The sequence below is a fragment of the Pteropus alecto genome, unplaced genomic scaffold, assembly GCF_000325575.1.
Source record: "Pteropus alecto unplaced genomic scaffold, ASM32557v1 scaffold60, whole genome shotgun sequence".
Taxonomy (NCBI): domain Eukaryota; kingdom Metazoa; phylum Chordata; class Mammalia; order Chiroptera; family Pteropodidae; genus Pteropus; species Pteropus alecto.
Genome location: NW_006430726.1, coordinates 6587177 through 6612437, shown reverse-complemented (window position 1 = coordinate 6612437; position 25261 = coordinate 6587177). Strand labels below are relative to the sequence as shown.

General features: G+C 46.8%; 1 protein-coding gene across 1 annotated transcript in view; it reads right to left on the bottom strand.

The window, feature by feature from the left end:
- The window catches only part of IREB2 (iron responsive element binding protein 2), a 32972-nt gene extending 7876 nt beyond the window's left edge, over positions 1-25096 (bottom strand). Inside the window, exons 1-12 of the mRNA XM_006905334.3 lie at positions 24934-25096; positions 23522-23611; positions 14161-14326; positions 12712-12849; positions 11682-11897; positions 9263-9332; positions 8602-8785; positions 7692-7831; positions 5543-5714; positions 3762-3862; positions 1689-1805; positions 510-669 (exon numbers count right to left, since the gene is read on the bottom strand). Of these exons, the coding sequence (XP_006905396.1) occupies positions 510-669; positions 1689-1805; positions 3762-3862; positions 5543-5714; positions 7692-7831; positions 8602-8785; positions 9263-9332; positions 11682-11897; positions 12712-12849; positions 14161-14326; positions 23522-23611; positions 24934-24952 (1573 nt within the window). The 5' untranslated portion in view covers positions 24953-25096. The remainder of the gene's footprint in view (positions 1-509; positions 670-1688; positions 1806-3761; positions 3863-5542; positions 5715-7691; positions 7832-8601; positions 8786-9262; positions 9333-11681; positions 11898-12711; positions 12850-14160; positions 14327-23521; positions 23612-24933) is intronic.
- Positions 25097-25261: the final 165 nt, after the last annotated feature.

The following is a 25261-nucleotide window of genomic DNA, read 5'->3' as shown; positions in this document are numbered from 1 at the left end:
ACTAAGGTACAGCCTAATAGTATCATGCACGCAAATGGAAAAATAAAAAGGAAATAAAGAGATGTTAACGGAACCATTTTAAATGCCATAATTGTAATAAACTAACAGTGCTTAAGTACTTCAAACTACTACCGATCGCTCCACACACACACAACTTATCGCACTGACGATCCCTGTCAGCTTTAACCTTCTTCGTACTCTCGATGGAATCCAGCTCTGCTACGGTAAACTCCTACCCCACTGTCAAGAGATCTGCTAATTAAGTGCCCTTCCGAATGACAGAAGCAGCGGACACGACCTAAACCTAAAAGACACGTAAGTAATAAGAAAATCAAAACTGACAGCGTAAATCAAACAGCCTTCTTCAGACCTGAGTTGTCTGAGAAAGCCCTCGATGTCAAACATACGCACTGACACTCATGCAGAACCTAAGAAACAGAGAGTGAATCTAACAGAAAGGTAAAGGTAACCTAGGAAAGGGTGACGCGTGGCCTTGCGCCACCACCCACCTGCGGCGAGCATGACCGATGGGTTGCAGTTATTGGTGCAACTGGTGACGGCGGCGATGACCACGGACCCGTGGGAGAGCTGATAGTCTCTTCCTTCATAATGAAGGGAGACGGCGTCGTCTTGCTTCTCGGCTGCAATTTGGAAGCCTCTGAATCCGACCTACGCAAATGTGCACATAAAGACACACTGAATCCTTTCTTCATCCGCTCCACGGAACCAAGCACGGCTATGGTACGCTTGGCACTGCTACGAGCACGTGTAGGAAAAAACGAGTGGCAGGTCCTTGATGTCTGGGGATTTAACACTCAAAGTTCTGACCATTTGTGAGAGATGCTGAAGGCCCGTGACGCTCAGCAGCTGTGATCCAGCTGGAACGTGAACGGGCAGAGGGGCGTCTGCGGTGTCCCTAAGCTTCAACCTGCTGACGGCCCAGTCCGACTACACAGGGTCTCCCCTGACCCCGTGCTTCTCTGTCCGTTCCTGCTTACAGGAATGCTCAAGATATAGGACAAACTTTTTCTTTGTTAAAAATGGCCCTGAAGATTTGCTCCAAATAATCCCGTCTGTCTGTGTGTGTGTGTGTGTGTGTAAAAGATGACGCAAAACTGGCTAGGTGGTAACTGTCGAAGCGAAGTACACAGTTCACAAAACTGTTTTATTCCTGTACAAGTATGACATTTTCCGCAATAAAAAAATTAAGCTATCGTAAAAACAAAAGCTCTGAATAAAAAAGCCAGCTCTTGGTTCTCAGAATAGAGAAGGTGGAAGGCCCGAAGCCCTGATTCCTTCTCGCCTGGAAGTTGCAGGAGCCCAGAGCAGTGCTGTCCACAGGACCCTGTGTGGTGACATCAACACTCGACACCCTGCTGTCCAGGACAGGAGCCAGAGTCGTCCCATGTCACTATTTAGCACCTGAGATGAGGCTGTCATGACTAAAAAACCAGATTTTTAACTTTCATTTTAATTAATTTAAATTCTGATTTAGATAGATACAATCAGTTCTGATCCTTAGACTTGGGAAGAAGCTCATCAAATGACCCGCTTGCCCTTCAGACAGAAGAAGGGGGCCGCCGGTGTGCGCTGTGACACAGACAAGACAGCAGCACACCGTGCTGACGGGCCACCTTCTGGATTTTCCCTCCTCAGTGCACAAGTGTGCCGACCAAGAGGTAACCCACCTTTTCATTCAAGCAAGCTCGGAAATCATTTTTCATATCCGTCACAGCGACTCTATCTTGCGGCCTTTTTGGACCACTGACCGATGGAACTATCGAATTCAGATTAATCTGGATCACCTGGGACATGAAAGCGACGGGGAAGAAAAGGGATTAGGGCTCGTCGGGACAGATTCCAACACGAACACTCCTTTCAGGAGCAGAATGAGTATGTTTGTATTTGTTTGAATGCAACTCGTTTTCATGGTGAGATACACCCCCAGAAATAAAGATTTAAAAACCCTATGTAACTTCGGAAACATATGAAAATTTGCTAAAAGACTAGCAGATGAGTATGCTAAGTAGCACACCACCAGCTGAGCAGTCTATATAAATTACTTTATTTCCCAACTGTTCTCTTCCCACAGATAAACACTGTCTTAACAGACGCCCGAGACAAGCAAAGGCACACGCCAGCTACAGACTGACTGCCCCCGGGGACTGACTGCTTCCCATCCGCCCCTCTGTGCCTGCCCAGCACGGTGGACGGCACACTGGACGGAGGGCTAAGGAAACCTTCCTTCCTTTTCGCGTGCCTGTCACGTCTGGTCAGCAGAGGGTGCTGGCGGGACACTGCGGGAGGGTTTGCTATTCCTGGCTCCAGTGTCCAGGCTCCTGCAGACGTGCTTTTCACTCCTCGGTGTTAAAAATCACGTCCTGTACAAATCTCAGCTCCTCACTAGGTTCCTGTTCATTTCTTCCCACGCCTACCACTTCTCTTCCTGCGTTTTACTGGGGTCAGGTCAGTCCAAACTCTCTCGCTCTGGCTCTCGCCAGGACTGAAGGGGCCCTGGTCCCGACGGACCCGGACTGCAGCCCTGCTTCTCTGCTACGCTCGCGTGACGAAGCCAGGCCATCTGTCCTGGCCATTAGGTATGTGGTTAATGAATTCCTCTTGAAATCAACACCCAGATGGATTTCAGTTTTATTTCTTAATCTGGTCGAGATTTTCATAGGCAAATTTATTCTAGTTTATTATACCACCCACACTTTCCAATTAATTTTTTTATCCTTTCCCTCTAGGTCTTATTTGTTTTAATGGAGACAAAGCAGTAGATTCAATAAACAGAACTGAAAGAGACCAGAAAATGATCAGAGAAGTTAAAAAGATTTGCCCAAAGTGTCACACAAATTCAAATCCTATGGGTTTTATACTGGCCTTCAGTAGACCTGTGCACACTCATGTGTTCGTCTAACATGTTTGCTGTCTACCACGGGCCAGGCACTGCTCTAGCAGCGGGGGAGACAGTGCCGAACAAAGCCAAGTTCTGCCCTCATGGGGCTTACTTGTTTTCCAGTGGGGAAAAGACAGGCAAACGGGTCGGGTACGGAGATGTGCTATCAAAAAAACATAAAGCTGGGTGAGAAAACATATTTCTCAGCAAAAAACAGCTTAACAGGTAACCAGACCTATGATAAAACCAAGCTGTTTAAGATCCTTAACACACTCCTAGAAAATGAATTATATGAAAATTAAGCCTTTCGTCAATGTGAATTCTACGTACTTAAATATAAATAAAAGTTCCAAAAGACAAGAACTATTTGCTTAGATCGTCAAGTATCTTTAACTTTCAAGACCACGTAACCGTACATCTTTCATTTTTATAAAATGTATAAGGTACTCTTGTGATAAAGTAGAAAAAGTTACAATGATCAATTGTATGTTTTAAATACTAAAAATTTAGACTTGATAAAATGTTGTAAAATTCCCTGTAACAGAAATCTATGTAAACTGAACGAATAAAGTCAAAGCCCAGTCACAGATATTTATTAAATAATATCACTGACTGAGACACTCACTATGTGCCCAAAACTGTCGTAATAAATTTGCATTTAATCTCTAAAGAATCCTATTCTAAAAAAAAGAATCCTACGAGGCAGAGAAGAACTTCGTATTTCAGAGAGGAGGAAACCGAGGCAGAAAGGGTAAACAAACTGCCCACGGTCATACAGCTAATAAAGCTCAGAGCTGGACTCCAACCCCCGCGGTCAGGCTCCAGAATTTCCACCCACGCTGGGCGGTGACTCTGCATGTACCTGGGAGTATTCAGGTTCTCCCGAATCATTCTGGTCGTCTCGAAACAATTTCACAGCTTTAAGGTATGTTTCTACTGACTCGAGTTTGGCTTTGTCAAAACCTGAAAAGATGATGAACAAGAAAATCCAGTAAGGAGCTGTGAAATCTTCTGGGGGTTATGGCTGAACTTCGACGATGAGCAAGAAATAAATATTACGAATTACGAAGTACTCATAATCGATTTATTTACAAATTAGGGCTTGACAATATTCTCAAAGAATAGTAAAAATTTTACCCTTCATGAAAAATCCTACTTTATAAACTGCATAGCAGCCCCACCTTTAAAAGTCATTCCATCACTGACGAGATCAGAAATACTGAGCCGGTTCTACAAAACTCACAAAAAATACTGTTTACAAAAGAAAAACGAGTAAGAAAACTGAACGTAATAAATTACTACCCCCCATGAAGGTAAGTTCATTACTTACCCTAAACAAGTGACACTAATGTAATTTAATAGAATGGAAGATTAAAGTAAATGAAGGTAGAAATGATTTCACAGAGCAGAGATCTAACGAGATCTTCAAGAAACTGAAAGGATTTATAAGTTAACAGTCAGTTTCCAACGTCACACTTGGGTAGTTATCTGTACATCTGATGACAAGTAAATGACTGTGGCACGTTGTATTTTCCAGGGATTGCTACCGTGAAGCTCACTCTAAGCCGCATGTGCCTCCTACAACGTGAAGTAACAGTCCTACGCTCACTCCCCTGAACCTGAGCAAGGTGACTTCCGGCTGGTGGGGTGCGCTCTCTCTCAGGTCAGTTACACGGAGAGACCACGCGTGGGTGTCCAGGCTGACAGCCCAGCTGAGTCCCCAGCTGTCCCAGCTGTGCCCTCTGTGAATTACTGACCACTGAAACCACGTGGCAGTAAATGATGACTGCTGTTTTAAGCCACTAAGTTTTGGGATAATTTGTTATACAGTAATAGATCATTAATATCTTAACTCATTTTAATATGCAAATATTAAACGTCTCTAATGATTTTTGTCTTGAATGTTCTACCAACCTAAATTCCGTTAGAGGACTGTCCCCTCTAAGGTCTAATGACCAGGCGTCCACTTTGCCATCTGACTTATGAACTTACAATAATCTGCCCCCAAACTGAAGAATACTAGAATTCATTCCCAAAATACACACCTCTGACTAGGGCAATGATCTCTTAAAAACGAGAAAATACACCAAATAAAAAAAGAGATCCTGCTTTTAACTGGGGCCTTCCGAACCATCAACACGTCTGGTTTTGCAGGCGCTTGGTTTTAAATTAAACAGTCAGCACAGGAGCGACCGAAGCTCCCAGCCACTCAAGCTGCAGAGAAGATCTGGAACCTGTCACCCTGCGCCGCTCTTCAGAAAATGCTGTGCCCCTTGTCCTTCGGAGGGAGCCCGGTTCTCAGCCTCCCCTGTCTGGACGCGGCGGGGAGAGTGGAGAACACGCCTGAGCCTGCCTCCAGCCCCTAACCCCAGGCGGGGCAGAGGCACCCGTCCCCGCGGGGCACGCGGGGCGGGATCGGCGGTCTGAACGACCCCTTAAACTGCTGCGAATGAGTCACGGGGGCCTGTGGACTGAGGACAGGACGCTCTTTAAAGTCCTTGAAGCAGTTTATTTGAAAGCCACTGTTTCAAAATAACATAACCGTATGAGTACTAAGTAACGAGGCAGTGCTCTACCCTAAAACGTTTCACAGACGCACTGGAAAAATCACATGCTTATCCTAATGATCTCATGTTCTCTTACCTGTATGTTCTAAATGTTTTAATGTCACATTGTCGACAGGGAAAAAGCTGAGGGTAGCACCGTATTCCGGACACATGTTTGCTATCGTCGTTCGATCCACTATAGATAACTGTGAAACTCCACTTCCAAAAAACTCAACGAACTTCCCAGCCACTCCTACTTGCCTGAGGTGCTGTAGAAAAAGATACACAGAAAGACGCGAAATTAGCAGGAAGACTGGCATCGAGTTGCTGAAAACTATACGATCTAATTTTTTAACCGATACTAGTGAAAGTGAAGAAAAGAGGTCCTCTGGTTTTCCAAGAATTTTAAGGTAAACAGTGAACAGAAGAGAGGTTCAGTGTCGCCGTCAGGGCAGAAAGGGCTGGGAAGCTCAGAGTGTCTGTGATGCGCACTGTGACGTTTCTGAAGTCAGGGACGGTCCAGACGCAACGGTGTCTGTTAGCTGGCGGCCCTTTCTATTTCCTAGGTCGTAAAATAACGGCACTTTTAACCACGGATGGCATCTCCGATTTAATGAAACGCTAATACACCGATCAAACTGCGCATTTAAATAAAAAATCATACACTGGTTAAGAAAATTCTTCTAATTCCAACTACTGGTCCCAATGTTTATAGCAACCTCAATTACAGGTAAATTCCATTTTCATAGGATTTAACATGTGGCTTCAAGCTCGATTCCTCCTAACATCATTTTTCTTAGTTACCACCAAGTGACCAGAACAGCCGCTCGCCTTTTAACTGTACCACGGTCTCAGACTGGTGCGGGGAGGGAGCGCGGGGAGGTAGCTAAGAACGAGCGACCTTCCGCGCGTGCGCAGTACTAACCCCGCGCGGCAGGGGTGCTCTGGACCGCTTAGCGCAGGGTCTCCTTACAGATATGCAACCTCGGGCCCAAGGAAAGGCGTCTCCCTACAGCCACGGGTGTGTTTTTAAGGGTGAGCAATATAGCTCAGAGGTACCAAGCTGCGGCTTTCACCAAAGTAATGAGGTGCCGCAATGTATGTTTTGAAAAAAATGTGATTAATCCAACAAAGATCATGGATAGAACAGAACATCAAATATAGTACCCAATAAATGTATGCATAATATATTTAACTTTTGTATCGATAAGTCAAAATGTCAAAAATTGACATGTAATATTATTTTAAAAACATAGCCGGAGGGGTCTGACAGGCAGCATCCATTTTCAGGAGATCTGAAGGAGAGAATTGATTTCTCTAAACACATAATGGGACGTCCTTTCCCCTGAGGAATGACACTGCGAATCTCAATTTAACTTCTTGCCCTTTTGGTCCCGTACGTCGCGTCAATCATTTTGTAAGATGTCAAACGGCCTCACGATCAGGGAAGACGGGTCGATAGCACGCGCCGAGGCGGAGGCCTCCAGGTGACAAGCTGTGATGCCGAGGTCCTGGGAGGCACAGAGGGGGCCTTGTGGAACAGCCCCCAGGCTCACGTGATGTAACCATTAAGAGGCAGTTAGTCAGTGAACCCCGGGAATCTGGGGGAGGGAGCGGTCACAAATGGTTGTGCACTACGAACTCCTAGAATACTTGTGCTGGACACACGCAGTCCGTATTTTAAAAACTCCGAGGCAGACACTCTGAAGGCGTATGAGAGCAGCCAGCAGATGAATCTGACGCTGCTGCGCTGCTACAGCCCGTGGTCTATAAAGTGATCGTTTCCAGAAGAGAAACCTCAGTTAAGTAGTAAAGGAGATAAGGCTTTTCCTAAAGATAATTTCCTAACTTCACGTAGCCAGCCAGTCACTTAATGAAGCAGCAACGCAGCAGGGCGAGGCAGAGGTCGCGAGAGCTGCTGCCGGGGACAGACGCTGGGTCCCCCGCTTTCCGCTGGGTCACCCTCTGGCCCCATGCTGAGCTGCTCAGTGTCACGGTGTCTGTTCTCTTGGAACCGAAATGGGGCCAGGAACAACAGAGCCAATCTCACAGGCTGGTAATGAGGACTGAGTTAACATGCCCAATGAGCAATGACAGGACAAACTGTCTAGGACTCAGCAGTACACGGTCGCGTATTTGCGATGACACGGCTAAGAACGTGACAGTGCTGAGGCGGCTCGCAGAGGACCCTCTACTTACTTAAACACAGTGCCACGAGGCTCCGCGGCGGCACGACGTTCACGTACCTTTGTAACGCCGAGGACAACATCTATGGACGTAACAAAAGGGTTTGAGGAGCCAGTTAACTCGCATCCGACCACCTCCGGTAAGGTGAGGGAAACGGGCAGGCCCAGCATAACTGCTTCTGTTTCGATGCCCCCGACGCCTGCGGGGAGAAAGACAGGCACGTGAGCCAGTGCGCGTCCAGGCCACCGGAGTGCTCTCTGGGACACGCGGGTGCCGCACGAGCTCGCCCGACACGGTGCTGCTGCGGACTCCGGCCACGCCTGCGGGCACAGAACCCAAGTCTTCTCAGAAGAATGACTCTGCTCGCGTGGCTGCAACAGCGGATTTTTACTTTCGTGTTAAATTCAGTAAACGTTTAGTATTCACTACGGTAAGTACTGGACTATGCTTGACACTCGTCATGGATAGAACCCAGTCCCTGTCATCCTCAAGGATTTCAGTCTAAGGGCAAAGACAAAAGGTCAATCACCATCATACACCCTATCAAAGAGTAAATGGCTTCTGCCAGAGGGGACAGCCTGCGCAAAGCCACGACGTGTAAGAGCACAGCCCACACAGTAAATAAATGACTGGTCTTCAAGACGTGTGTGGGCCAAAGGCCAAACGGGCACCAGTCGTGAAGGGCTTTGTTCAATAAAATGCAGAGCAATTAAGCCTCATAAAAGAGGCCAGAAGCCACTGAAGACTTTAAACAGCGGAGTCACCGCATCGCCTTCGCGGACGTCGCCAGCACCACGGCAGCCACGCCCCACGGCAGTGCCACGCTGGCACCGTGCACACCGCACGCGCTCTGACACCACTGCCCACGAACGCCGAGTTAAGACTGACTTTTGCTGCTGCTATTCCGGATGAGGCGATAAAGACCCCTTCGGTAATGCCCCTGACCCCGGCACCCGGTCGTCGACTCACCCCAGCCCAAGATCCCCAGGCCGTTCACCATGGTCACGTGGGAGTCCGTGCCAACGACACTGTCGGGGAAGAGGACGCCCTTCTCTTCACAAACCACCCGCGACAAGTACTCCAGGTTCACTTGATGAGCCGTCCCGGTTCCGGGGGGGATCACAGCCACGTTCTTAAACACCTTTGAACTCCACTACATCGTGTGCACATGGAAGAAATCCAAGCGTTAGTGCACTGTACGAGTCTGCGCTCACCATCCAGATACAATTATTGACACGAAAACTATTTTACCAGTGTTCAATATGGTCGAAGTTTATGGTACATGCTTAAAAACAAATATGCGGACACTGAACCTAAACAGTCATTTTGGAGATTGTTACAACAAAATTAAGCCAAAGAAAAAGGTTACAATAGTCCCCATGAGTGGAAGTTTCCAACTGCGTCCCCAGGAGTCCCAAGGATGGACGAGGGGAGGCCCGCCCAGCTGCCTTGAACTAGACCTTGCTTTTATCTTTCCTGACACACTGGCGCTTGCGGTACAATTTTATGTAGGAAAACAAAAGGGCTTTACTGCCACGAAGTGTTTAAAGTCTTCTTGTCTAAAGATATGAAAAAAGTACCTAATAATATTTTTATAAATTTCAATATAAAAATTCCCTCCAGATCATACCTTGAAAAATTGAAGCCTCTCTCGATTTCTGCCAAATTCTACTTCTTGGTTTTTTAACACTGTTTCAGGTCTAAAAAGAAGAAGAGCTGGCGTTAAACGTGTGTATTACAGAAAAGACCGGCCTTGGTTCCAAGTCTTCGTTCTTACACACACGCACACACACGCACACACACACGCGCACACACGCACTATTTAAATTCTTAGAACGGCAGTTTCCTAGATCTCTCGGAATCCGTTCTTTTCTTTTGGACAGGAAGTCCTGCTCTGCATAGTGCACCGGGGGCCACCGCGAGGATGTCTTACTAAGTGGGTGTGTTAAGACCGTGTCCACACTAGTGTCCCAAACGGCACTCAGCACGCATCACAAGGAGCTTTGGCTACAAACACAGTAAAATTCACACGGTACGCTCTGTCGGATTTCGTACAAGAAAGAAGGAGGGCAGCGCCTAACTCAACAATCCCCGCGCACACTTCCCCTGCTCGGCCCTCGTGCCAGGGAGCCGAGAGAGGCAAAGGCAAATTTGGCACACAGTATAAAAAGGGCTTTTGGCCAAAATCTTGTATTCCTCTCACCCAAAATGGAAGGGTCTACCGTATCTGTAAGTAACAAGTTTACTCTACACGAGTTATAAGTATATTCATGAATTATAAGTATATTCACGAGTTACTTAAACTAAGAGATAAAAACAATTCCCCTCCAAACAGTAACCATAGTTTCATTTTTAGGAAGCTATTTTTATCTAATGGAAATTTTTAAAAATTACTCAGTTTTAAGTTGTTTATTTTACTTTCCAGCTGGTGATTAAGTGCTGACTAGAACATCGATACAACTTAAATTATACATGTCCTCAAGGGTCCAGATAATTAGATTGCTTAACTGTCAACATTTCTCAAGCAAAGGTCACTTTAATAATTCATCACTAAGCAATCATCTGAAGCCACAGTGCGTCTCTGCGAGCTGCTTCTCGGGCCCTCGGGGAGCACAGCTCTCCAGGGCCACTCCCCCCACTCCATGTCCCCACAGCACGTGTGGCCATAAAGCATCACACACACTTTTATCACCTCATAACCCAACTTCAAAGTAGGCAGTAATTTCAAGGGCCAAATTGTACGCTCTCGACTTTCTACCCCTGGCTTCTTGAGTCCGTAATTAATACACTTCACTGACGCGTTACAGCGCACAAGAGTTTTTATTTTCACACAGCCAGGACCTACAATATAACCTATGCACTACTTTGTTATTTAGAGTCAAAATTGAGGGGAAATGTTCTACCAAATTGAATTTTTAGAAAAAAAATATACCATCTTAGCACTACATACACTGCCAGTTATAAAAAGACAACCATGAAAATCAACGATTTTTCACTCAATAAATCCTCCTTTTCAGGAAATGATTCTGTATAAGGGATGTGATCTCCAAAGTCGACATGCCCCCCACAACCAGGACAACTAGTATCAGGGATAAGAAATGATTACATAGAACTGTCAAAATTAGATGGCAAGGGACCCACGGATTATACAGAATTCTTAGGAAGAACACGTGAGGTCACTGTAACCTGAGGTTTTGTAGAAATGGAGCCAAAAAATTGTAGAACTAGACGGAACTCAAAAAATAGTTTAGGGACAAATGAATTAATGTATTATTTGGCACTCAGGATGAAACGTGTGTGGATACTATTCTTAGCTATTCTAAATTTTAAATGTGTTAAATGCTAACTTTAATAAGTTTTAAGTCATTTTATAGTCAATTAATCATGGAACAAACAACATAATCCTGAAAAACAAGACTTTGGAAACTTTATAACATATAAAAATCCAAGTCACAGAACTTTTTCTTATTTTGAAAAATGACCTATCAGGGAATTTAACGAACTCCTAAGAAGAGGATTCTCTTCTAGGCTGGTTCACTACTTCCCAGGGTACCAGATAGGCAGTCACTTATCTAAAAAGGCTCGCTCATTAAGGTTGTAACGTAGGATAATGATGGTATTTTTAATGTAGGATTCTTAATGCAATATAAAATAAGAAATCTAGGAGGAGGAAAAACATAAGAAATCTAGGAGGAGGATAAAGCTAGAAATCTAAATAGGGAATCCAGAAAAGAAATAGGAATGGTAATGAGCACATGAATAGTCCAAATTCACAGTTTAAGATGTGGCACCATTTTCCTGCCTACATCAGTCACAAAAATTATATTTACAGAAAAATCTGAAGGTTTTCTTCCTCAGGAACAGGAACAGGTGCTGGTATCAGAGACTACCATGGCAATAACCGCTTCTGTGGGGACAACAGGACCATGTCCATCCCTAATGCGGCACAGTGAGTATGACGGCGATGTAACAGGAGTGGGGGTGGCGGCACACACGCGATGCCCCTCACTGAAAGATACCCTGGCCCTGAGAAAGAGAAAGTCCCGTACTCAGGCACTGGCTGCAGATGGAAAGGGCAGAGCGCGGGCGTGTTCTCGATCTGCGACGGGGCCCGCCCCGGGCCGCGGCCCTCTCCGGAGGTGCAGGACCCGCGACAGGCGGTCTGGCCTCTGCAGGGGAGCTTCCGCGGCTGCGCCTTCAGTGGGGAGAGCCTGGCTGCCCTCTGCACGTCGCCGCCTCCGGGATTTGGAGCATTCTGTATTGCACTATCGTTCCACAAGAGGAGACAAAACCAGTTAACAGTGACGGAGACGCAGCTCTCCAAAATCGCACACTAGCGATGCCATCTGCAAGTGACTGAATGTTGTTCCCAGGGCTCCAAAGCCATCAGACCACCAAAACCCAGACACAGGCCATTTAAATTGATGGAGGTAAAAACAATTCTGAGTGCCAATAAAATCGTTTCCATATACTTCTGTAACGACGTAAATAACTTTCAGCAAGTACTAAAGTAGATTTTTTTCATCTAACGATTTTTCATCTAATGACCGTGATAAATTGCAATCTAATTCCAGCACTCCAAGGAATGTAAAAAACAGCAAGCGCATGACAATATCATCATGTCTTCTGCCAGACCTTGGTCACAGGGACCTTTAGATAAAAGACATTTACTTCAGTGGAAGGACAACAGCTTTGGTGAGCTGTGTTTTCAACCACTGATTAAAGACATTCCCGGCTCACATGTTTAGTCTCTCCGGAAGGAAAGTCGGTTAGGCAAAAAGGACAAAGCCTGAATCTGACAGTCACTCCAAACGCAGGTTCTAGGCTTACCGCACATGGCGATCAAAAATGGCGGCAGAAACATACAAACGCGAAAATAACCTTCGGTTCAGACTAAGTTAAAAAAAAAAAATTTAATACGTAAAACTTCCTACCAGTTTTTCCTTTTCTATCTTAGCCAGTACTAAGCGTAGGCTATTTCACTTTGCCATAAATGATCTCTACTCCCTTTGCGCCACACGCCTCCAGCGCCGGCTGTCAGCCAGCACGGCTGTCTTTACCGCGTCTGTATTAAAGTACCATTTACTGAAGTCGATCTGTAAAGAGTGGTCAACCGTGAGATCCGTCGGACAGGCGGGGTGGACGTTCTTAGGGTCGCCTCCGAGAGTTTTCACTGCCTCCCTCATAGCAGCAAAATCCACCATTGCCGGTATTCCACTGAAAAACGGAAAATGAGCAAATTAGAGCTCTATTTGCTATTTTACATAGACTCGAATTATTCACATGCAGCTACCCATTCTCTTGTATTAAAAGTGTCCCTTCTTAGTTTGCATTCGTGTTTGATAATGTACTTGGTACCCAGAGTTGGACGTGTCCTAGTTTAATGAGAATTATAATAAATGTCATCCGAGAACTTGAGTGCTCAGGGGTAGATGTGCCAAAAATAACACAAGAGATGACTTTCAGGGGAACAAGAGGACTTCAGGGGAACAGCCAGTGGAACTTTTTCTCCCGCCCTCAATGTTGACACCCTTTCCCTTTCCCTGGCTCCAGCCCCACCACCCCGGCCCCTTCTCGCTGCTCCAAAGATAAGCAGCTGAAGCGAACTAAGTAACACGTTTCTGAAATGCCTTCACTGCTAAACACCAAAGGCAGAGTCCAAATAAGAGACGGTTCCTGCTCTCGAGGAGGAGCGGGAAGATGAAGCAGAAGTCACAGAACAGCGCCCTGACTACCGCGACAGCGGCCCTCACACCCAACCCCCGTGGGTGCGGGAAGGCCGCGCGCCTACTCGTCCAGCGAACTCCTACGCCTCCTTCAAACGCAGCTAAGGCCGAACTCTTTGAAGGCTACTCCCTGGACAGCCAGACCAGACGACGTCTTTCAGGCTGTGGTGGAGAGTGCGGATTTTATTCCAAGGCTGACGGAAGCCAACTGGTCTACGAGGGAACGCTACAGCCTTGATTAACATTTTAATATACTAAGAAAAGACGGCAGACTGCAAGTGTGGGAGCAGGGACACCAGCTAAGAAAGACTGGGACTGGGACCAAGGTGACAGTGGTGGAGATGTTCGCATCTGGGCTTCAGACACATTTCAAAGGTAGAGCTGACAGAACTTGAAGACAGACTGGATTACGTATGAAGGAAAGGAGGAATCAAGGTCAACTCCCAGATTGTGTCCTAAACAAACAGGAGACTATTGGGTCATTTACTGTGACAGAAAAGGTGTGGAAAGTAAGAGGTGAGGTGCGTGGGCCGATCGAGTTTTGGGCACGTGGACTCTGATAAGCCTATTAGCTCCGTGGAGACAACAAGCAGGCAGTTAAGCAAATGTAGTTTTTTAATAAATGGTACAAGAAACAAATGCTTGATTTTTAAAGAATTGCTTCAGCTTAGAAAGGGCAATTTTTTAAAATTTATAAACTAATCTTCGATATTAAAAAACAATGAAGCCGACCAGCAGGGAGGCTGAATTTTAAAAGGGGAAGGCTGAAAATTCATCCATCAAAAAGAAATCGATCACTCACGTGAAATCTTGAAGAAGAACACGGGCAGGGAAAAAGGGCACTTCAACATTGCTTTGTTTGGTTTTCCAGTCTAAAATGTTCATGACATCTTCCTTTTTCATTAAAAAGCCATCACAATTTCGCACAGCAGCTTCCAACAGGACCCGTATCGAGTAAGGCAGAACGTCTGGGTCAAGAAGAAACCAAGAGAAAACAGTACCATTACTAAAGGAGCGGTCGTAACTATGCACTGTAAAGTTTACCACAGCAAAAGGTTAGGTAAAGACACAGATGCAGGATTTTCTTCATGATGGAAAAATTTTCGTCTAGTGAATGTGGAATAAAACACCATTCGTGTTCAATCTGACGATCCTGTGCGTAAGCCAGAGCCCCGAAGAGGCAGAGATAAACCCTTTGCACACGAGACCAACGAATACAAGTTAACGTTCAGAAAAGACAGAAAAAACTTAAAAACACAGAAAGGTAAAATGAAATACAATAATGAGACATCTCTATTATGGCAAAATATGGTTAAACTGTGTAAAAGTTTGTAATAAACTTAAAAGATTTCCATCAAAATGGTTCAAGTTGATAAGTAAATCAGGGTGCTTAGATAAAGAAAATTCATTTCACGAAAACTGTCATTCACTCCTGAAGACTAGTTTTAGAAAACCACAGGGTAACATTTCAATATTCTAAAAACCTCCGCCACGTCACATTCTCACTCCAGAGGCTGCCACGGGAAAGCGTTCCCTCTGGACGCAGAGGGACTGAACTGCGGGGTGCGCCCGTGGGCCGCTGCGCAGCCGTTCGGAGGAAGGCAGACCTCCGCGACGAGGCGTGACCTTGACTCCATCGCTACGAGGAGACGCAGCACAAACGCTCGGAGCGCAAGGCTTATGACACGCACTGTCAAATACGAAGTACATAATGTTATATGTTATTAAATATTACACACGTAATTAAAACACTTAAAATAACACAATGATATACACTTTCCACCTAGGACAATAAAAGGATAAAATGAAAATCTTAGTATATGTTCACAGCGTTTTGGCTGTACCTCCCTGGCACGACATGCACCAAGGGCAAAAAGATTCAGGCATTTATACTGATATTGTAATTCTGAAACCATCACGTACATGATGTCAAGAAAATAAAAAATACTTCTGTTACAGTGACTGTGAACCAAGATTTTCAAGAGTAACAATGTACGAGTATGAAATCAGAGCAGCTGAGTTAAAAAAGAAACACGTTTCAGTTGGAATCATGGGTACAAACATGATTTATTTTTTTCTTAAAAACATGTATTTCCTACCTGGGGCAATGACTAAACAATAGTAATAATGCCTAACGACTCAGCCTGCTGTTTCTAAATACTATTTCCCATTTTAAAAAACCAGCCTTCGAGAAACGGCTCAGGAAAGGGTCTGCACAGAGTAAACCTGGACCATCTTGAGTCAGCAACCAAAGAAGTTATCAAGGACTAATGGGGACACTAATGGATCAATCTGAACATCACAATGAATGATGACCGTAACTCACTGAAATGCATCAAGTATATAAATAGCCTTGAGTCCATAATGACTCTGAAAACCCTTCATCGATCACCGATGGAAGTTGCTAGAGCAACTCATTACCCTGAAAACTGACAAAGGGGAGAAAAATCAATCAGGAATCCTGTCCTTCCTGATTTTTTGTAATGAAATAGTTAAGGGAAAGTTCCTCGTTATAGAAGAATTACAGCTAAGAAATGTAAAAGAAATGATGTAATTAGAAAAACGGCCAAATGCAACACCTAAGGAAGAACGGACATTGAGAACGGTCGTTTAAGTGGGCGCTACAATCGTTAGGTGACGTGGGAAAGGGGAGCCTCTGGTGGCTGGACCAAGCTCGAGACAACTAGACCCGCCCAGCATCACCAAAAGTGGACCTCGAGAGCCTCCAGATGGAACAGGAAGCAGAAGCACCAAGTCCAAGGTGTTCTTGCACAAATAAAATCATACGTAAGTCAACCTGAATCTAATCAAACACCTCGCTCTAACGCCCGGCTACGGGAAATGTGGGGGACAGTGCAACAGTAAATGAAACCACAGAGAAGCCATCGGTCAGACCCACAATAAAGAGCCCAGTTCCTTCCACATGAAATGGCGTGGAAAAGGGAGAGATGAGGGATGCTACAGATTTTTAAGAGATTCGAGACCTAACAACCAATGCTATGTGTGATCCTGTTTGGATACCGTGCGAAAAAAAAACTGTAAAAATACATTTTTGAGACAACCAGAGAAACGTCAAGATGAACCGGGTTACAGATCATATTAAGGAATTTCTGTTAATTTTGTCAGGCAGAACAAAGGCACCGAAATCACGGTCTGTTTTCGATGTTCTCATACATCAGAAATGTATACTGAAGTATATTTTCAGGTTAAAAATGGAATATCTGAAACAAAAAACTGGCAAAATGTTGCTAACTGGCTGACAAATACATCGTGGGTCCGTATAGTATTCTCTCTCTAGTTTTATGCTTGAAAATTTTAACCCAGAGAAATTAAAGAGGAACAAAGTGTCAGTAAAGTGGATGAAAAACCACATAATCAGAAACTAGATTCGAAGCCTGCGCCTGCCATTTACTACGGGCATGACCTTTGGAAAGCGACTCAGAAATGCTGCGCTTTCTCATTTTCAAGTGTCAGCCACCTGACAGGGATGTGAAGAATACCTGACCTCGTCATCTGTCTAGTACACGTAAAACCCTCAGACATCTCACGACAAATAGCAGGGACTTAATGATTCCACTTGTATTGGAATCTAAAGAACAAAATAATAAACAGATAAAACAAAAAGACTCACAGACGCAGAGAACAAACTGGTGACTGGCACATGGGAAGGGGGGGATTGAGGGGCTGGGTCAAAAAGGTGAGGGGTTGAGAAGTACCAATCGGTAGGTACAAAACAGTCACGGGGATGCGAAGCCCAGCACAGGGGTTGTGGTCGATAACCCTGTAATCACTACGTATGGTGCCAGGTGGGCACCAGACTTACTGGGGGGATCGCTTCGTAAGTTATACAAATGTCTAACCGTTGTGCTGTACACCGGAAACTAATATAAAATAAAATTTTAAAATGGTAGGTACTTAACGAGTATAGTTTCCACCCGTCCCTCAGTAAAAACATAATGAAGCGTCCAAAATCAAGAGGAATTACAGAAGGAAATGTTTAAATAGAACAATAAGTGGTCTTACTGGCGTTTTAACTACTATTTGAAAATTACATATTAAAAAGCAATTGTCAAATAACAGCAATATAAGGAGAAAAATAACCCACAATGGTAACGGAACGCTCCGTCTCTGAGAAGCAGTCACAGACTCGATGCACAATCAGAGGCCGGCGGCGCGGAAAGGTGCACACACACAGCTGGCTTCTTGTTCCTCCCGGCGGCAGCCAGCCTCCAGGGCGACCGCAGCAACCCGCACCGCCCGGCCCCCATGCTGTCACGTGCCCTTCTGCACTGAAGGTCGGCTGGCTATCTGCGTGACTCATGGCCTGTGGCAGAGATGGCAGTGTGTGGCTGCTGAGGCTAAGTGACCACGGTGTTTCGGGTCAGCCTTCCTCCGTGGCTGCTCACTCCGGGAGGCCAGCAGCCCGCGCGAAGACAGCCACGCAGCACTGAGGAGACGGCCCAGGCCACTGCACCACCACTGAGCACACGCCCGCCACGCAAGGCCGCCTTCGAGGCAGACGCTCCACCCCCACTGGGCCCTCAGATGCCCGCCACCTGCTGTGACCTGGCGAGACCCGCGCCACAGCGGTCCCACCGAGCCACACTCGAAGTCCTGACGCGTGGAGCCGTGAGAGCCACAGACGTGCTCAGCTGCCGGGTGCCGCACGCTTGGGCCGATGTGACACTGTCTCAGAAAACCAGTGCACCCTCTTCCTCACCTTTTCCAAAGTGACACCTGCGGGTACTACTGACTTGGGACTCACCATGGAGCTTCTGGCCCGGCCACCACCCACTGTCTCGTCACATGCCACCCACTGCTGGCAGCCCGGCCCTGCCTTGCCTGCCATCCAGTCGTCTCGTGGGCTGGGCCGCGCCTTCTGCAACGAGGTCTGGCCCCTCCCAGGCCTGTGCCCCCGCGGGCCCGTCAGCCCGCAGTGCCACTCGGTTCCCCCACATCGCATGATCACAGCCCCTGCACTGCGGCGGTGACGTGCCCAGACCCCCAGGGGATGCCTGAAAGCGCGGACTCTGGTCCCTCCCATGCGCACACCCACCGTAAAGCTCCACTCGTGAGTCAGGCGATTTCCAGACAGAAGTTTCGTTCCCGCCCTCGATCTTGGCAACTTTACACGATTTTTTTCTTCCCTTACTAAGCTGAAAATGCTCACCTTTTCACTTAAAGTACTTTACGGCTTCTCTTTGGTTTATCTGAATGGCCAGAGTCACTCCTCTTGCATTTTGGGACCATTAAAAAATATGGGCGACCTGAACACAAGCATGGCGATACTGCGATGACCAAGACGGCTACTCGGTGACTGCTGAGCAGCGACTCTGTCATGGAGACGCTGGACAGAGGGTTGACTCACGTCCCGGGAGAAGTGGAGCAGGACAGTGCACCACCCAGAACGGCATGCAATTTAAAACCTATGAATTGTTTATTTCTGGAATTTTCCATTTAGTATTTTGGAGCCGCAACTGACCACGGGTAACTGAAACCGCAGACAGGGAAGCGTGGACGAGGGGGCGCTGCTGTGTGTCACAGTGATGCGTATCAAATGTCCGGGCTACCTCCCGACTGAGCTGAGACCCCTGCAACATATGCCATGCTAACTGCATTCGACGTGTCCCACCGACGTCTCCACACAGGGATGCTATCGTAGCTGTGTTCCATTTGCCAGAAACGCGTGGGTGATCAGTATCTGTTCCACGAACGAATGAAACGGTGCTGTCGAATATGCACCAAGCAGAAAAGCAGACTGGATTCATTCTGCCTCTTCTAACCAGGAATTTCTAGAATTCTACACATCCAGACAGGTCATCAAAAAGACATGTGGCAACCAGGACCAGCTGGTAACCTAAAACTGGGAAAGTATAATTTGCGTTATCGCACTTCTGAGAGGAGCTGATAACAACAGATAACCTTTGGTCAACTGCTCAGTGGAAGACGCGGCAGGTGGTTTGGGCTCTGCAGAGGGACGCAGAGGGTCTGCGAGCGTGCGCGGAGGCAGCGGGCTCGGAAGGCCGGGGCTGCAGACCCCGCCGTGCAAGGCCAGCGGCTGCCACTGACGTGAGGCCACGCAGCCCCTCTCGGCGCAGAGCTCAGTCTGTCGGCCTGCTGACATGGTTTGTTTGTTCTACACAGTTTTAAGATTTTAAAACTTAACTGTCAACACTGAAAAACCAGAAACATTTCACGAGAAAATCCCAATTTCCAGCTTAAGGTAAAGATCAGGAAGTGTCACAACGCTGACCTCACATTCTCGCGGGAACGCAGCAGACCGACCTGCCCCTTCGCGCTTGCCACGATCCCAAGCAGGGCCACCGACCTTGCTTGGGTGGCCCCTCCGCTCCTTGTACGCCTGAGCAGGCAAGGCCCCTGTGACAGGTTTGACAAGCGAGGGCCTCAGAATCACAGATTTTTGTTTAAGCTTCTCCTCCACCACTTAGGAGGTAGGTCACAGCACTTGGTAGTGGGACCCTGGCCAGGCGGATGACGACAGACCTTGTCTTACAGAATGGATACAGTAAATAACAAATGCTAGCCGCTTTCCCACTGCCATCAGCAAGCTGGGAAACGACGCTATTGAGGCAGGAAGTAACGGTCTGAAATCTGAAGATAAGAGTCTAGGACCAAATTCCTCACTTATAAAATAAGTGACTGGAGGCAAATTACTCAGATTCCTAGACTCGTTTTCTTCCTCTCCGTAAAGGGGCGAGGAGACTCCCCTCCCTGCCTGTCACACGGCAATGCAGCGAAGACAGAACGCATGAGGGCTGTCATTTTAAAAAGTGGAAATTCCAGGTTTAAACATGGATGAAGGAATGACCCGCAGAGGAAATCAGCACTAACTGGCTGGTAAGCGGACTGTAGAGAAACTAATGAGACAGAAATACTGCAGACTGAAGGAAGGGAAGCACGCAGATGCTCCAGGCAGATGCTCCCTGTGGGCCCAAAGCCCTAGGGAACCTCTAGGTCCAGACTGAGAAGCAGGGGAAGGGGACTGGGAACCTATGACAAGAAATGGTCCTAAAGGCCCTGTAACCCTCGATCTGTCTCTAACCAGCACCAGGGTGAACGAGACTGATTCCCACTTAAAAACTCTGACCTATTTTACCATACACGGCCACGGCAGAGTCTAAGGTGGCAGAAGAAAAACATATTCCTGCTAAAGATTTTTTTACTCACTAACAAACACAGAGGAAACAAGGAAGAGGGTCTGCCGCTGGTGAAAGCCTCCGCTCACGCACCGCTGGTACGCACGGAGCTTGGCGCTGTTTGCCACCATGACACGCACAGTCCTCAGTGTCCCAGCACCAACTTGGTACAGCACCGAAGCGAGAGCCAAGACTGACAGCCTGGAGAGAAAATACACTGCGACAATGAGATTCATCACCCAGGGATCTGCGAGCAGGACACAGACTGCACAGGAAAGGTGCTGAGAGCTAAGCCGGGGGCTGGGGTAGCCGGCGGGGACCGTGTGTAGTTAGAGGCTTGTCCGCAGGAAGGCGGAGGGAGCACACGGATGGAGTGGGTAGGAATGTGAAACCCCGAAAGAAAAAGTCAAGTGCTTCCTCAGCCCTGGCCCACTGCCCTTTTATAGACACAGCCCCATTTCATCAGCCTGGGGGCTTCATGTCACACAACGAACCTTCCAGCACCTGAGTCAGGAGTGTCTATTCTTTACTGCCAGAAGGCCTCACCTAGAACAGAGTGTCGACGAAAGCAGTTAAAACCACAGACCCTTGAACAAAATGTGGTGAGTTCGTGCACTACATGGAATACAATGTTAGGAGAGCGCAACCCTTAAAAAGTTACGTACTGTGTGTAAATATGCTAAGCAAACCACTTCATCGCTTACCCCAACTCACGACCCTTTCCAGAGTCCAAGGAACAGACAAGATTTGAAAGCTCGGAAGCGTGTTGAGATAGCTGGGCCTGCAATAGATGCCTGCCAAGCTAGGTTAATACAGTAGGTGGACAAGTCATCTAGGGCAGGGGTCCCCAAACCCCGGGCTGGGGACCGGTACCTCTCTGTGGCCTGTTACTAACCAGGCCACACAGCAGGATGTGAACAGTGGGTGAGGCAGCGAAGCTTCATCTGTATCTGCAGCTGCTCCCCAGCACCAGCATCACCGCCTCAGCTCCACCTCAGATCATCAGGCATTAGAGTCTTATAGAAGCACTGGTCCCTGATGCCAAAAAGGTTGGGGACCGCTGACCTAGAAGCAGTCTTAACTGGCTGGAAAGCAAATCAGAATACACAAAGAATGGCCAGCAGTAGCTCTGTTGGATGTTACCCAAAATAAGTTAAGTAAAGGGGGCTGCAGACAGCAGACTGGAGAGCAGGTATTAAAAAAGAGACAGGCATAAAGAGACCAGGCAGCCTTCGAGTGACAAACAGGACGGCCTCTGGCTTAGAAACTCTGGTTTGGATAACGCCTGACCGCTTTCTTCCTTTGTCTTTGGATGTCTGAAAACTGCAACGTCTTCTTTACTTGACGCTGAGTTAAGTGAGTTTTTGTTCCTTATATTCAAGAGTAAAGACTGAAACAGAAAATATACGGTAAAAGTATAAAAAGAAAAACGAATGATGAGGGGGAGGAAGCAGCACGCTTTCAATCCAACAACTCTATATAACAAGCCTGCATCAAAATTTAAACATTATGCACACACAGCAGATTTATTAATAAATAGGGAGAAGTTGGTAACAACCAGAGTTTTAAAATCAAATCTGTTCTGAAGGCACTGAGACTTAGGGGTGCCCTACACTGTACACATCATGGCTCTAAAGCCCTGGCACTCGGGAACTCTGTCATGTGCAGATGCCCGTGGCGGAGTATTTTCAGATAATCTAGCTTTCACATTATCGATCACCCTCTTTCGATGCATTTTCCAGTTATTTTCATAGTTTCCTACTGATTTCCTGTGTTTGGGAAAAAGGGTATCTTTAAGTAGGCACGTTTCCATAGAAAGAACTTTTATACTCAGTTTTAAAAATACCCTCCTATATGCAATTTTACTTTATTAAGCTATAAAACGTGGGTTAAGAAAGCTCCAGGTCAGACTCACTAGATATTTGGGAGAAGTAAGGAGAAATAAAAGATTTTTCTTGTACATAACCAATTTAGCTGTCTCCTTTTCAAAATTAACACAAACTCTTCACCACGGAGGGGTAGCATAAATGTGAATGCAGACAAATGGGACCATGAAAACAGCCAGGTTCTCTTAACACAAACCACTGCAGTTACACACGCAAGGTGAAGGAAAATGCTCTTTGGTGACCTGTTTATTTGTAAATGGTGACGGAATTCTAAGACAAGGATCTTCTAAGGTACTCCAAAACATCTAAATCTTCTCAGTAAGTATGAGAAAACACTGCTGGTAGCAGTCTAGAATAGTCAAATCCATGAAACTCTACAGAAAAATCACAAAAGCAATCTTCCTAAATGATGCAAAAATTATAATTAAAAAAAAAAAAAGATAAAAGCTCCCTCCAAAACTGATTGCAACACATTTGACATTTATGTTTTCAAGAAGTTTTCACTAAGAAGTCTGAAAATAATAATCACTCTTCCAAATAGGTCTTTCATTTGCCTGGTTGAGAAAGTCACTTGACTGTCAATAAAGCTATGATTTCCATCCAATACCCTCGGGTTCAGCCAAATTCAGTCTTCTGAGACCTCAGTAAGGTCTGACTGATCAGGTGCCTGCAAATATCTGCCAAAAGTGCTGGCGTACAGGTCTGGGCAAACCATGCCCAGTACTGGCAAACAGCTCAGATCAGCAGGCCCTGCTGAGGATTCCTAGTCAATGGATGGCAGGTAAGAATTGCAGGCATTGCTCATTTGAAAAATTAAAACGTACGTTTAATAGCTGTAGAATATCATCATTTTTTTTTTTTAATTGCAGTAGTAGTTTCTTTAGGGGTGGGGAGAGACCCATTGCTTAATTTAAGATTTTTAAATGAGAAGTTAAGGTATAGGCTTACATCTTTCTGAAACAAAATTGACCCAAGAAGAACATTTAAAATGTCAGAGATGCGTGTAGGTGTACCTGTTACAACATGGTAGGAACAGACATAAAATTTCTTCAGCTTGCTCAACAAACACATTTTTATCATTAGAAACTAAATAAACCCAGGAAAATTTAAGCAACATTACCATACTTGGTGCCTCCAAGTTTAGGTACATTGAAGAACTTCTTGTGTGAACTGTCGTTTAATGTCTCAATAAGGTACTCAAAGATGTATCCTGAAAAAAAAAATTGTACTTTCATTAAACAGTTACAAAGTACCCTTTCAAAGTGAGAATACCAGCTTTGTCCAACAGAATTTTCCGCAGTGGTGGAAATAGTCTATATTTGCACTGTCCAGTAAGGTAGCTATTAACCACATGTGGCTAATGAGCATCTGAAACGTGGCTAAGACTGAGGAATTGAATCGTTAATTTTATTTAATTTTAAATAATTTTAATTTCAATAGTCGCACGTGGCTATCGTCCACTGTATTGGACAGTACTGCTCTAAACCATGGCTCTTGTCAAGAAAAAACTGACAATTAATTCCTGAGACGTGATAACAGAGAATACCTGAAAACGGACAATGAGAATGATTTAAATGATGTATGGGCGTGTTTGGGGAAGACGTGTCCTGAATATTTCAAAAGTACAGACAGAACAATTTCAGAACACCACAATTTTGTTGGAGGGACTGATTTTTTTTATTTAAGATTCAAGAGACAAGATTTTGGCAGAGCATTCAACAACCTAGACAAAAACCAAACCAAACCAAACAAAAAACTTAACAGGTAAGACCTCAATAGGTCTTGAGACTGAGGAAAGACGCGAACAACAAAATATTTGGGCAAATGAGCAGATTCTCCCTAAAAGAGACATGTCTCTCCGGTCTGGCACGAACTGAAGCTGAACTACAAAGTCAAAGACCTGGGGGGGTCTCATCTGAAATGTGCCCCCGCCCCTAACGTCCTATAGATTCGGGAAGTGACGGGGAAGCCGCCTCTAGGGACAAGACCTTGCCATCTTTTGTGCAGACTCATTGTCGTGGGTGGGCAGGACCCTCGACAGTGTCAGGCCCGCGGGCCGAGAAGAGAAAAGCACAGTCCACTTGCAGAAGCCACAGCGTTTCTCTCTTCCTTTTAGAGGGGAGACAGCGGCGCACTGGGGTCGAGGCCCAGCGCTGCAAGACGCGGTCCGGGCACTGTCGGACCAGCGATCGGCCTTGACCGCTGGCCGAGGCCGAGGGGGGGAGGGAGGGGCGCAAGGCTGGACAGCGGAACAAACAACAGGCTGCGGGAGACCCCGGCCCCCGCCCCGATCTCTTACGAAGGGGGGTTTTTTCCGCCCCCGACCCCAGCGCGGCTGCGGAGACAGCGGGGCCTCAGGCGGAGGGGGGCGGACGGCCCGGGGGTCACGGCGGGACGCTCGCGGCCCGAGTGTGCAGCGGGCCCGGAGGGCAGGCTCGGGAAAGCGGCTCGAGCCTGAGGCCCGGACGCCGGCCGAGCGACTCCAGGCAAGGGCCGGAGGGCCGCGGCGCCGGGCGGCGGACGGAAACTGACCTGCACTTGGGGCGTCCATCGCTGGAGACCATATTAGCCCGCGGGGAGGGGCCCGCGGGGAAGGAGGAGGCCGCCGGGCGGGGAAGGGGAGGAAGGCGGCCGACGGGCCGGAGAGGAAGGAAGGGCGCAGTCTCGCGCAAACACCGCGAGAGCCGCAGTGCCGGCCCGGATCTGCGCTCGCGGGATTTGCCGTTCAGCTCTCGCGAGACCTCTGGACGTGGAAACAAAGAAAGAGCAGGGGCGGAGCTAACGGGAAGGCGCCTCCTCGCGGGGGCCGCGGCTTGGCGCGGCCTCGTGGCCAGTCGTGGCCGAGGCCGGCCGAGCGGGG